This window comes from Amblyomma mixtum, chromosome 10 (assembly GCF_055824585.1).
Source record: "Amblyomma mixtum isolate Tamu chromosome 10, ASM5582458v1, whole genome shotgun sequence".
Classification (NCBI taxonomy): Eukaryota; Metazoa; Arthropoda; class Arachnida; order Ixodida; family Ixodidae; genus Amblyomma; species Amblyomma mixtum.
Window position 1 is genome coordinate 168,903,704 of NC_143021.1, and position 14,207 is coordinate 168,917,910.

Sequence of the window (14,207 nt, forward strand, 5' to 3'; positions counted from 1 at the left end):
CATTTCTAGGGAGGGGGATGAGATTCCAGATGACATCAAACTCAAGCATAATTTTTCGGTCTTATTGAAAAACATTTTTCTTGTTTGTCCAGAGCTGTGGGACTAAATGCATTTGTGTTTGGTTTTGAACATTTCAGAATATGCATTTTTTTCAGAATATGTACGCGCTTTACATATTTGCAATGCCGCGATTGTAGTATCTCACCTCCTTTTGTACATGCAGTTTGAATGTCTGCCATTGCCTTGGTGAATAGCTTCACTAGCCGAGCTGGCTGTGGGTCCATTCAAGTTGTGATGTATTCGTTTCACGAAATAAAATGACGATGATGATGAAAAAAAAACAACAGCATGTTTCAACAGTGCAATAAAGAATAAAAGAACATAGTAAAATATGTGATGATAAAAACTTAGAGACCTCCAGATGACATTCAAACCATTTCATGAATGGCTGAAGAACTTCACTGTTTGTAAGTTAATTCCAGCTAGTGACAGTTCTTGGGAAAAATGAGTACTTAAAGCTGTTATTCTTGGTGCGACAAAGGGGTTATTGTCAGATTATGGTGCTGCCTTGTGGCCTACCCTAACGCAAAAGAAATGTTTGCGAAATCCACTTTGCAATGTCCGTTAATTCATCATCATACATGGAATACCTCCTGTAAGCAGGCAGTGAAGAGCATAGGCAAGATCGTGTCTCCCTGCCTGACACCCTTCCTTATTGGAATTTTATTGCTGACTTTATGGAGAACTATGGTAGCTATGCAGCCGTTATAAATATCTTCCAATATTTTCACATAACACTCCTCCACACCCTGATTCCGCAATGCCTGCATGACAGCTGAGGTTTCCACTGAGTCAAATGCTTTCTCGTAATCAATGAAGGCTATATATAGGGGTTGGTTATATTCTGCGCATTTCTCTATCGCCTCATTGATAGTGTGAATGTGATCTATTGTCGAGTATCCTTTACGAAAGCCTGCCTGATCATTTGGTTGACTAAAGTCCAAGGTTGTCTTGATCCTATTTGTGATTACCTTAGTAAATATATAGTAGACAACGGACAGTAAGCTGATCGGTCTGCAAATCTTCAAGTCCTTGACGTCTCCTTTCCTATGAATTAAGATAATGTTAGCGTTTTTCCAAGCTCTAGGGACGCTCGAGGTCACAAGGCATTGATACAAAAATTTAAGACGCGACGCACAATTTCTATTAACTAACGAAACTAAACCTGCTCTTGTTACTGATGCTCATGCAGATGCTTTCCGAAAAGGTGCTGCCTACAAAGGAAACGGCTCTCTTTTGCACACTTTCAATTTTACAGCATGTGCGGGTCCCAAATGATGGCAGCATAATCTAGTATTGGAAGCACAATGGAAGCACGATGAACACTAGAATTGGAAAGTTAAAAGGTCCTTCAAAGAAAAAACAATTTCACATTAGCATTGGCCACCCCATAATCTACGTTTATTCCAGTTAAGATTATTTGTGATCCCAAGCCCTAAATACTTATACACCTCCTTTAATATTTATTCATTCATTTATTTATTCAAATACCCTAAAGGCCCTCTAGGGAGGGTATTACATAGTGGGGGGGGGGGGACACGAATCACTTTGATGGCAATTTGTTCAAAATCAAAGGTGCAGACAAGAGAGAGAATTAATATACAGACACCATGTTTGAAGTACAGAAAGAAGACAAATAAAAACAAAAAACAACAGCAATAGAGCGCAACAAAAGCTAAAGAAAATGCCGACAGTTGAGATTAAGAATACAAAAAAAAAATGTTTTGGTTGGGAGTACTGGGTATTTTTTTTTGCGAGTTAGTTTCATATATACACAGTTTTTTTGAAAATTTACAGGCATTTGCTAGGCCAAGCGATAACTTTACCGAACGCCTTATTTAAATCTACTTCATCGGTTAAGTTCAAAATAAAGAACACAGTCGTCAGCTCTAGCACTATACTGTTAATATACACTATAAATAAAAGGGGGAATGCCAGAGGCAACCAAAAGTGCATTAGAGTGTTCATTACTGAATACAACAAATTGGTGGCACCGATCGTGAATGTAGGCAGGTGTACTCTATGAGCTGAAAGCAATCTATCCAATTTGAAGAATAGCTTTTGGTGAGAACCTTTGTCAAATGCTGTGGAAAAATCCATGAAAATAGTGTCTGTTTGGTTACCGTTATTTATTGATGTAGCAAAACCATGCACTGTTCTCACTAACTGTGTGCATGTTGCACAGCCTCTCCCAAATCCATGTTGAAATTCAGACAACCCATAATTTTTATCTAAATGTTGTGAAATGTGTTTATGTACAATATGCTCGAGCATTTTGCAAACTGTAGAAGTTAGTGAAACCGGACAGTAATGAACAATGAGGTTTTTCTTCCCATTTTTGTGAAGTTGCTTGACTCTGGCGGTCCTCCAGCCCTTCAGAATTTGACATTCAAGCAGTGATTTGAAAAAACATAGAGATACTTAGCTACCTGCACCCCATCAGAAAAGCACTGGGAATTCGATCAGGACAAGAAGATTTTTTTAGTCATCATCATCATCAGCCTGACTACACCCACTGCAGGGCCTCTCCCATGTCTCTCCACTTAACCCTGTCCTTTGTCAGTTGCAGCCACCCTATCTCCGCAAACTTCTTAATCTCATCCGCCCACCTAACTTTCTGCCGTCCCCTGCTACGTTTGCCTTCTCTTGGAATCCACTCCTTAAGGAAAACCACTGGTCCTTAAGGGTCACGGAGTACCCTTTCTAGCTTTGTACAGGCCTCCAAATTCCAGCATTGTTGTTTTGGAAGAATTAAAAGGAATACCTAATCATGCATGCCAAACCTGATGACTCCTGTCTGGAGATTCCAATCTGCCTAACATAGACTGGGCAACCATGTCACTTAACAATTGCAATGGTGAGATGCGTCAAGCAGTGTTAGACCTAACATTCACTTCTCACAAGTAAGGCTTTACTAGAATACAGGAAAGCACGAAATCACTTCTAGGCCTTTTCTTTGTGGCCACATATTTTCTGGAATATCTGATCATCAGGCTGTTTAACTTACTCTGAGTGGTGTCGGTGCAAACAAGAACAGGCATAACTACCCCCCAGTTTCTCCCGTGCAGATGGTGCGTCAGTTGTTGATATGCTTTCATTTTCATTCGACACTTTTCACAGCAGCGCCTCTGACGTGCACAGTCTGTGGCCCTCTCTTTGGAGAGTCCTGTGGAGGAATGCATGCACTGCTTCGCACTGATGGCTGTTGGGAAAACCCTCGGATTAGTCGTTCTACACTGCAGCTCAAAATATAACTACCATATAAACGCGTGTAAGGGCTGCACCCGTGTATGGGCCGCACCCTGTTTTCCCCAAGGAAATGTTTAAAAAAAAATAAATTCGTGTAAGGGCCGCACCCGAACTTTCCATGACCCAGGCAGGTATAGCCTTTTAAATGCACGCACCGTGGCCTCCGCGACCGGCTCCGGCTGCGAACAACGGCGCGCTCGATCGCGGAGCGCTTGATCGTAGAGGCCAAGCACGCGTACAAGAGCTTCCAAAAACCGTCCATGGATGGCGCGCGAGGCCGCAGCCATCATCATCGTCAATTTTTTTTTTTTTCCTCGCGTCATCCTGCTATCTACATCGGCATCAGTATCGCCAGCTCCAGCCTTTTATGGCGTGTAAGCGCGTTCTCCGTAGTTGTGGCTTTCGCGTGCTGCCATCGAGTAATGTAGCTTTAGCACGGTGGGCAAGCATGTTATCAGCTACACGGCTGGGAGTTAGCTCTCGAACGCGGCAAGCGTGCGGCGGACAGGGAATTCGACGTGGCCGAGAAGTGCGTCCGATGATCGTGCTATCAAAAGGGTGCATTGAGAAACACAAGCTGCAAAAAGCGCGCTTTCCGAGGCGAGCCGTGCGAGTTTCCCGAACTGGAAGAAGAGCTGCTCTGCTATGGGATGGAAATGCGGAGCAACGGCTACGCGTTGACAGCGGACATGCTGCGCGGCTTCTTTGGGATGAGCGTGCACCAGGGCACAGCACCAGCTCGGAGTCGAAATACTCCGCGAGTGACGATTGAACGTAGAATAAATGCCGCTCATTCCCTGATTGGTGTGTTTTTGCTTAAAAAAAAAATTTTTTTTTCGTACGTCACGTGTATGGGCCGCACCCCAAAAATTGGCCCCCGAATCTCGAAAAAAAAGTGCAGCCCTTACACGCGTTTATACGGTAAAATGATGGTTCTGACATCTTTGCACATAAAATTTCTGCTCTGATCCTAGATCCTAAAAACCAAATAGCACTAGATAAAGAGAAATACCGTATAAACGCGTGTAAGGGCCGCACTTTTTTTTTTCCAGACTTGGGGGCCAATTTTCGGGGTGTGGCCCATACACATGGTGTGAAAAAAAAAAAAGTAAAAACGCATCAGTCAGGGAATAAGCGGCATTTATTCTGCGGTCAGTCGTCGCTAGCGGAGTATTTCGACTCTTGATGACCGCGATCTCAGGCGCCATCTATGGACAGCACTTGGAAGCTCCTGTGCGTGTGTGTGTCCTCCGCGATCAAGCGCCCTGTTGATCGCAGCCGGAGCTGATCACGAAGGCCATAGCACGTACATTTAGAGGCCTATTCCCGCCTGGGTCGTGGAAACTTTTGGTGCGCAGATCTTTTTTTTTTTAATGTTTCCTTTTGGAAAACAGGGTGCGGCCCTTACACGCATTTGTATGGTATTATGATGTCTCACTGCCCAATTACGTTGCTAGATCTCCAAAAAATTCTGGTGACCAATTTCCCCTACTGCTACAGACTGCAATGGATTTGTCATTTGTCATTGGATTTGTCAAACTTTCGTTCAGTACTAGCTGATTCTGAGATAACCAGTTAAATCGCTGGCCAACCCTTGTATTTGCACAGTTTAATACGCGCATTATGTAGGAGCCTTGAACAAAAATATTGGCGTCATTAGCGTACAAAGTAATATCAGGTGTTCATGGTATATAAACAATGTCATTATCGTATAAAATAAAAAAAGAGGCCCCAAGATTAAACCCTGTGGCAAACCATAATGTATCAGCTTGGAAGTTGATGTCAATTTGTCAATGTTTACAAACCAACAAAGGCTTAGCAAACAACTTTTAAGTAAGTCAAGCATGACTGTAAATGCCATAGTTATGAAGTACCGTATTTACTCGCATAATGATCACACTCGTGTAATGATTGCACCCCCGAATTTTGTTGGCAAAATTCAATTTTTTTTTATTCCCCGCGTAATAATTGCACCCCAAACTTGCCGCTGCAATTTGTCAATGATGTTGAGTCTAGCCAACGATAATCATACTTGCCATCTGTCTGACAGATGGCAAGTGCAGATGACTATCTTGCAGCGGCAGCCGCCTGTTGGCTGACCTACAGTCACACGGGCAGTCTAAATGCGGTTATGCTTAATCGTGGATACCAAACTTAACTGCGGTTATCTCGAATCACGGTTCCCCGTTGTCACAAGGCTCTCCACCGTTCTGGTTTGGGGTACGGCAAACGAAGTGACGCGGTGATCCGGCTAAACTTTCTTGTTCTCGTAAATAATAAGCCCTGGGATACGGGAACATCAGAAATGAATCTTCCGAGTTGCTGGTAGGAGTAAAAATTCAGTGGGGCGCTTTGTTGACCTAAAGTGCGGAGAGGCGAAAGCCTTAATCGTGGTGTTGCTGCTAGTGTCACTGATGTGTGGTTACGATGTTAAGCTTCGCCTCTAAGTGTGGAACGCGACAGCGTCTTGCAACGCTGCCAGGGAGTCCACAGAAAGCCATCGCCCGTTCGGCTCTACGCCTTGCTTGTGGGTAAATTAGTTTTTGTGGAAAGGAAATGTATCTGTCTCGCATATCTCGGTGGACACCTGAACCTCGCCGTAAGGGAAGGGAGGAAAATGGGAGTGAAGGAAGACGCCGTATTCACTGGACGTGCCTTTGTTCATTCCAAACCGTCCAGCTGGCATGGCGGAGTGGTTACTGTGCTCGTCTCCACTCCGGAGACCCTGGTTTGATTCCCAAACTGTACCAAATTCCTTCTCGGTTTTATTTATTTATCTGGTGTGACTAGAGAGCTTAATTCGGCTAGTTGGTTAATTAAGCAATTAACTAAACTCACTCCCACTTAGTTGGAGCATCACTATACAATCCCTTTAATTGGGTGCATGGTTACTAGCATAAATAAACAAAGAAACATATATTCACCCCCCTCTAAAACAAAGTGCGCGTTTAAACCACAGTGCCGCAATACGGCCGTACAGAGCCCACCTATGTGCTTTTAAAACTCTTTTTTCCCCTCATGTATTAATATGTGGAATGGTCTTGCAGAATTCACTGTCACAGCTCAAAATGTCAAAGAGTTTGAGAACCTTTTGGAATTATATTACAGGCAACAGGGGAATCGACAACTGATCATGCCGTTGTTATGATTTCCCTCATCCTTGTTTGTTAAGTTGTTAAGTATTCGTGTTTTGATTATGTTTTTTTTTGTGTCTTGTTGGTGCCTGACGTTTTTGTTCCTCGGTAATTAAAATAAAACCTCTCCTGTTATGGCCCTCAAGTGAGGGCTACAGTATTCCCCAATAAATAAATAAATAAATAAATAAAAAAGTACAATTGGCCCCGTCTGAAATTCGCGCACTGTGGCGTCACGACCATTTCAACCAATTGAAAAATAAGGTTCAACAAGGGGAAGCTTTGGGCCAGTTGGTCTGACATGTTGGAGAGGAGGAATAACCGCGAACTTGGACGAGACTGCAGAGCGAGAAGAGGACAGGACGAGTGGTAACCAGCAACTGAAGTTTCTTGGAAAAAAGACATGTTGCAGCAAAGGTTGCATCTGCGCACAGCGTACGCAACGGAAGGCAGGCGCACGGTCGCGTGCACGACGAAGCATGAACACCAACATGTCAACTGTGCCACTGATGTGGCACACCAGTTCCCGCTGCGATGCGGCAGAGTATACGTTGGCCAGACGGGTCAATGTCTCAACAATAGGCTGCGACAGCACTACCGCTCCTTAAAACCCGATAAGGGCGCTAATCTGCCGAGACACTGCAGGGAATGTAGATGGCTGCTACCCACAGCTGAACAAAGCCACTATCATCAGAAGGGGCAGGTCGAGGCTTGAAAGGGAGACTTTAGAAGCAGCACACAAGCGCAAACTTGGGCTCGATATGTGTGTGAGTGAGCCTTCTGTGGCGCTTTTAGATAAAGAGACCCGGTTTCTGTTAAACCTGTGAGGAGCATTTCATTGTTATTTTTTTGTTCGTTTCGATTCAATTCATTAACTATCTCGTGTGTTCCACATGTCACTACCTCAGTTCTCGTAATGTAACGGTGTTACGTACGCTATGCGCAGATGCAACCTTTGCTGCAACATGTCTTTTTTCCAATAAACTTCAGTTGCTGGTTATCGCTCGTCCTGTCCTCTTCTCGCTCTGCAGTCTCGTCCAAGTTCGCGGTTATTCCTCCTCTCCAACCAATTGAAAAGCGTGACATTTCTGTCGATAACTCCTGCTTACAACGATGAGGCATTAAAGGCTTCCACCTTAATAACTGTGATACAAGCTAGTTTTACGTTCACAGCCGCGTAGCAGCTGCCGCCGTCACAGCGCGACTGACTCGATCTGCTTGCACGACAGCTCCGCTGCTAAGGCGTCGCTGAAATCGATCGTATATGTTTCTTTAAAGACGAAACAGTTAGGTTGTCCGTAAGGCAGCACCATAAGTAGACCATTCATCATAGCGTTGGTCAGTTCAAAAGCACCATCCACTGTGGCTTCGATACGAAACAAGTTAGGCCTAGTGATGACTAGGGAGTACTGAGCACCATTGTCCGCTGCCCTCATGGGCGGCATCATTGCGGTAAGCTCATGAAATCTGGTGCTGCGAGCATTCCGAATTTGTCGCCTACTTTAACAATGCGGCAGGGTCTGGATATTTTTCGGCGTGACGGCAGTAAAACGCGTAGCTTGAGCGCTGCGGGACGTTACTGTTGTACGCTGTTGCTGTGCCATCAGATGAGATCGAAGGTTGCATAAAAGCGCCGTCACGTAGCAGTATACACACTGCCTGTTTTGATGCGTTGCTCTTGGAATGTGATTTAGTGCGAAGAAAGTACGTTCCTGAAGCAGGCCAGCTTGTGCGCTTTTCGCACTCTACCTTCCTGTTTAACGACGTAAGCCGAGACCGCCGAGCTCGGTCCGCGACAACCGCCTTTAGCGGCGTACCCGCGGGTAGCACGCCTGTGTGACAAGGGCAACCTGACCTGCAACTTGTTTGCGTTTTCGGGGCTCAAAAATGTTTTGTTGAAAATTTTGCCCCACGTAATGATCGCACCCCTAAATTTGCGTCAATTTTTTTTAAAGTGTGATCATTACGCACGTAAATACGGTATATTGTATAATATGTCACGTTTAATCGAATCAAATGCTTTCATAAAACGCAAGAATATGCCCACTGTGTAAAGCTGACTTTCCATCTGTAACATCCAGCAATGCAGTTTCCACTGATTCTTCTTTCTGAAAACCAAACTGCTGTTTTTCTACTATGTCTTTCTTTGACACGGAGCTCCAAAATCTATAGCTGATTATGCACTCAGGAATCTTGGGTGATACCAAGAGAGGTCTGCAGTTGGTGACAACACATCCACCCTAGTGTGTGTGGCACAGACGCGAGCCACTGTCACCCTGTCTGGGCTGCACAGTGCTGCTGCACATATGGCACATACTGCTCTCACGGGGTGGACAGCAATGTCGTTGTGGCCACATGCTTCAATTTCTCCTGGTGTGGTGGGGGGCAAAATCTCACTGTCCCCCACATTTATAAATGAACTAGCAGAGTTTTTGTGAGATGCGCCAGACGCAAACAAATAAACAAACTGAGTCAACTTCACCGATCCCACTGCAGTATGTTTTTCTCCCCTCAGCTGAAGTTCCCGTACCTGACAACCTCTTTTTTTCTGGCCCCTGCAGCAGTTTGGAAAACGCAGCAGTCTGAAAAAAGGCTACAGAATTTTGGTTCTCAATTAGAGCAAGTTGCTGGGCTAGTTGGTACATGCTTTTGGTCATAAGGTGGGCAGGACAATGATGCACTCCTGACTGCTGCTGGTTCCTCTACTAGAAGACGCCACAGTAAAGCAAAAGGGGCCATGGGAACGACAGCAGAACACACGCTTATCTGAGAGCGGTAAGAGTGGCCGAGGAGCCTGAGAAAGAAACGATGACGCCCGGTGTGGAGGGCCAGAGTGACACAACAGAATGCTGTCCGACGGGATGAAAACGGAACGGAAATGCATTAAAAGGGCAGAAACCGGCAAAACAGACATCACAAGGCCTTCGGAAATGGCCTTTTTGCATAGCGCGCTTCAGTCAGCATCAGAAAGGCACCCGCACATGTGGTTCTAACCCAGGGGAATTTCCTTAACTTCTTCGGACCTGTACAAAAAGACGGATGGACCGCTAACGCCATTCAGGCTCTTTTTTCTGATCAGATATGCTTCTTTCATTTCTCGGGCAACACGTTCACGTCCTCTACCCAGGACAACCTCAAGAATCGGTCGGCACGGGCGTTGTTCACAGCATTGTGGGTTTTTTGCGCAAAAGACACGACACAAAGGAACGAGGTAGACAGGACAAGCGCTTACTAACAACTCAGGTGTTTATTGACATAACATTGCTTAAATACAGCAGCTGCTCTTATCAAACACGAAAAGGGAAAGAAGAGACTTAGCATACATATATCATATCAGCACAGATCCCACCATCGCACGAGTGAATGCATGTTTCGAGCTCTAATTCTGCGCAAGATAACTGATTTCTTTTTTTGAGAGCAAAATTGAAGGATTGCTGACACACGAGTTACCCGATTTTCCTATCTCATTGGCCTCAATTATCTCTCTTCCAAGTTGTGTCTTGCACCGGCGCAGTACTGAAGTTTTTTCGAGCGCGGGAGTGCAGTTGCGGCAATTCCGAATATGGTCAATCATTTTGCTACCTGACTTGTTCTTTACATCTCTTGCGTGCTCCCTCAGCCTTTCATTAAGGCACCTGCCAGTTTGGCCAATGTACTGCTTACCACAGGCAAGTGGTATCGAGTACACAAAGCTCTTTTTACAGGCCACGAAGCGCTGCTGGTGCCGCTTCGAACAAGCGACGGCCGTATCCTCCGCATTCACTCTCTTGCAAATCCTGGAGAGTTTTTCAGGAGCGTTAAAAACCACTCTAACACCAGCCCTAGCACCGATCTTCTTAATATTATGCGAGATTCCGTGAATGTACGGAATGACCGCCACTTTCTTCCGGTCAACTTGGTCGGGTTTGCTGGCTGGTTTCTTCAGCAGGTTCTCGGCAGTTGAAGCCAGCAAGGCCGTCTGGCAGCCTGCGCTCGAAAGGCGCTGCAACTGGATGTCAAAGCTGCGTCCTACCAAATGCAGGCAGGACTTGCTCAGAGCGTTGGAAAGGCACGATTTCACAATGCCTCGTTTCACGGCTTTGGAGTGTGCCGAGCTGAAGGGAAGCAGGGGCTTGTTGCCTCTGGGTTCAAAGGCCCAACATACGTGTTCACTTGAAAAATGAAGCCCTATATCTAAAAACCTGATGCAATTATCTTCCGGTAACTCGTGCGTCAATTCTAATGGTGCTAGGCACTCTGAAAACGTCGTTAGATGCTTATGTACACTAGCCGAAAAAGAATCTTTGTCACAATCCACGAACACAATGAAATCATCAACAAATCTAAAAACCTTTAAAACGTTAGTGTCGCGAAGGCAGTCATGCAGCATCTTGTCACGTGTCGCTAAAAAAATGTCACTAAGACATGGTGCTAGGCACGATCCAATGCATACTCCTTGTTTCTGAATGAATGTCATATCTTTCCACTGCGCATACGTGGAAGTCAGGTACATTGTTAACAGTTCGATGAAGTTGTCAACCGATAAACCTGCATTATTTTGGAAGGCTGTTGCACCATGGCTGTCAATACAATCGCGGACATTTTTTAAGAGACAATCGTGAGGTATGGAATAATACAAGTCCTTTATATCTACTGACAGGGCTGACATGCGTTTGCTGTTATTTGACGAAATAGAAAATTCAGACGAAATAATTGAGTTCTTAAAATCAAATAACAGCAAACGCATGTCAGCCCTGTCAGTAGATATAAAGGACTTGTATTATTCCATACCTCACGATTGTCTCTTAAAAAATGTCCGCGATTGTATTGACAGCCATGGTGCAACAGCCTTCCAAAATAATGCAGGTTTATCGGTTGACAACTTCATCGAACTGTTAACAATGTACCTGACTTCCACGTATGCGCAGTGGAAAGATATGACATTCATTCAGAAACAAGGAGTATGCATTGGATCGTGCCTAGCACCATGTCTTAGTGACATTTTTTTAGCGACACGTGACAAGATGCTGCATGACTGCCTTCGCGACACTAACGTTTTAAAGGTTTTTAGATTTGTTGATGATTTCATTGTGTTCGTGGATTGTGACAAAGATTCTTTTTCGGCTAGTGTACATAAGCATCTAACGACGTTTTCAGAGTGCCTAGCACCATTAGAATTGACGCACGAGTTACCGGAAGATAATTGCATCAGGTTTTTAGATATAGGGCTTCATTTTTCAAGTGAACACGTATGTTGGGCCTTTGAACCCAGAGGCAACAAGCCCCTGCTTCCCTTCAGCTCGGCACACTCCAAAGCCGTGAAACGAGGCATTGTGAAATCGTGCCTTTCCAACGCTCTGAGCAAGTCCTGCCTGCATTTGGTAGGACGCAGCTTTGACATCCAGTTGCAGCGCCTTTCGAGCGCAGGCTGCCAGACGGCCTTGCTGGCTTCAACTGCCGAGAACCTGCTGAAGAAACCAGCCAGCAAACCCGACCAAGTTGACCGGAAGAAAGTGGCGGTCATTCCGTACATTCACGGAATCTCGCATAATATTAAGAAGATCGGTGCTAGGGCTGGTGTTAGAGTGGTTTTTAACGCTCCTGAAAAACTCTCCAGGATTTGCAAGAGAGTGAATGCGGAGGATACGGCCGTCGCTTGTTCGAAGCGGCACCAGCAGCGCTTCGTGGCCTGTAAAAAGAGCTTTGTGTACTCGATACCACTTGCCTGTGGTAAGCAGTACATTGGCCAAACTGGCAGGTGCCTTAATGAAAGGCTGAGGGAGCACGCAAGAGATCTAAAGAACAAGTCAGGTAGCAAAATGATTGACCATATTCGGAATTGCCGCAACTGCACTCCCGCGCTCGAAAAAACTTCAGTACTGCGCCGGTGCAAGACACAACTTGGAAGAGAGATAATTGAGGCCAATGAGATAGGAAAATCGGGTAACTCGTGTGTCAGCAATCCTTCAATTTTGCTCTCAAAAAAAGAAATCAGTTATCTTGCGCAGAATTAGAGCTCGAAACATGCATTCACTCGTGCGATAGTGGGATCTGTGCTGATATGATATATGTATGCTAAGTCTCTTCTTTCCCTTTTCGTGTTTGATAAGAGCAGCTGCTGTATTTAAGCAATGTTATGTCAATAAACACCTGAGTTGTTAGTAAGCGCTTGTCCTGTCTACCTCGTTCCTTTGTGTCGTGTCTTTTGCGCAAAAAACCCACAATGCTGTGAACAACGCCCGTGCCGACCGATTCTTGAGGTTGTCCTGGGTAGAGGACGTGAACGTGTTGCCCGAGAAATGAAAGAAGCATATCTGATCAGAAAAAAGAGCCTGAATGGCGTTAGCGGTCCATCCGTCTTTTTGTACAGGTCCGAAGAAGTTAAGGAAATTCCCCTGGGTTAGAACCACATGTGCGGGTGCCTTTCTGATGCTGACTGAAGCGCGCTATGCAAAAAGGCCATTTCCGAAGGCCTTGTGATGTCTGTTTTGCCGGTTTCTGCCCTTTTAATGCATTTCCGTTCCGTTTTCATCCCGTCGGACAGCATTCTGTTGTGTCACTCTGGCCCTCCACACCGGGCGTCATCGTTTCTTTCTCAGGCTCCTCGGCCACTCTTACCGCTCTCAGATAAGCGTTCCCATGGCCCCTTCTGCTTTACTGTGGCGTCTGCTGCAGTGGATGGGCGGGCATATCATCTGTGTGTGTCGGGAGACAAGGCATGTTCTCCCTCACCGCAGTGCTGCTGCTTCTCGGTGAGCAGGTGGTCGAACGGGGGCGAGGTGCTGATGTGGGTGATGGTGTGGGCCGTGTAGTTGCCCTGGCGGCTCTTGAGGGAGGCGGTCCACTCCATGGGGGCCATGCTGGGGGGAGAGAGGACGGCATCTCTCTAGCTCAGTATCCCTTTCAGGCGCCATTTTTTGTTTTGACTGAAATCAATCATTTTTTCACCCAAGTAGTATATTCAGGCCTCCAGAAAGGGAGTTTGTTAGTTTTCGAACGTGAAAGACCAGCAGGTAAGTTTTTACAACAATGTGGAGAATTCCGTACAAAGTGTCAGATTTGTTAGAAATTGTACCATCGAGATGTTCTCGTGTGTCAGGTAAGCACCCTAGGGGTCGCGCAATCGCTTTGTGTTTCAAAGATTCGCATTACGCTCGAAACTGAGCAACGACAATCAATGTTTTCACTCGCGGAAAAATCTGACTGCACAAAAACGGCAGACAAAGTGCTACCTAGCTCACTCTTAGGTGAAATATTATTTACTGCATTCGCTACATGGTACAAAAAAGCCAGTTATATGCAACAACAAGGGTGCTCAATATGACTGAAACAATGAAATCACTGTTAAGTGCTCCAGTTTCTCAGAAAAAGCTGTAAGTTTGCAACTTACACGATTGTGTACGAAGCGCCTGAAAGGGTTATTTCAGATGACCATCACCAGGCAAAGGGCACATATGCAAAATAAAACTGGGCAGTAGCAGCCCAAGACACGTTACTGTCGCCAAGTGCTGAAAAGAGGGCAGGCAGAGATGACACAGCGCATTCATTCACACCATCACCTGACAGGAGGTGGTGCACACATGACAACTCACGTTCAGATGGAGTCTCATGCAGCCGCTTGAAAACAGTAAGGGGAACATGTCTCGGACAACAAATCAAACCAAGGACTTTATTTCTTCCCAAGCAAGAAAGAGGAAGCTGGGGCAAAAAAACCTGAAGCGCCTGACTAGGCCTCAGCTTCCTTGCACAGTTTGCACTGTACAGTGAAGACACCTCAGTGGAGCG

The 14,207-nt window shown here is 45.5% G+C and overlaps 1 protein-coding gene across 4 annotated transcripts in view; it reads right to left on the reverse strand.

Annotated features, from left to right (window-relative positions):
* Zwilch (zwilch kinetochore protein) overlaps window positions 1-14,207 on the reverse strand; it is a 69,804-nt gene that overhangs the window by 2,521 nt on the left and 53,076 nt on the right. For 2 of the 4 annotated variants that reach the window (XM_089565089.1, XM_089565090.1), the window contains 2 exons: window positions 13,155-13,282; window positions 328-3,226 (listed from right to left, as the gene is read on the reverse strand). In XM_089565089.1, coding sequence (XP_089421215.1) covers window positions 2,958-3,226; window positions 13,155-13,282 — 397 coding nt within the window. In that variant the 3' untranslated portion in view covers window positions 328-2,957. Of the gene's footprint in view, window positions 1-327; window positions 3,227-13,154; window positions 13,283-14,207 lie in introns of those variants that run through there. The other 2 variants (XM_089565088.1, XM_089565091.1) reach the window with 2 other exon arrangements.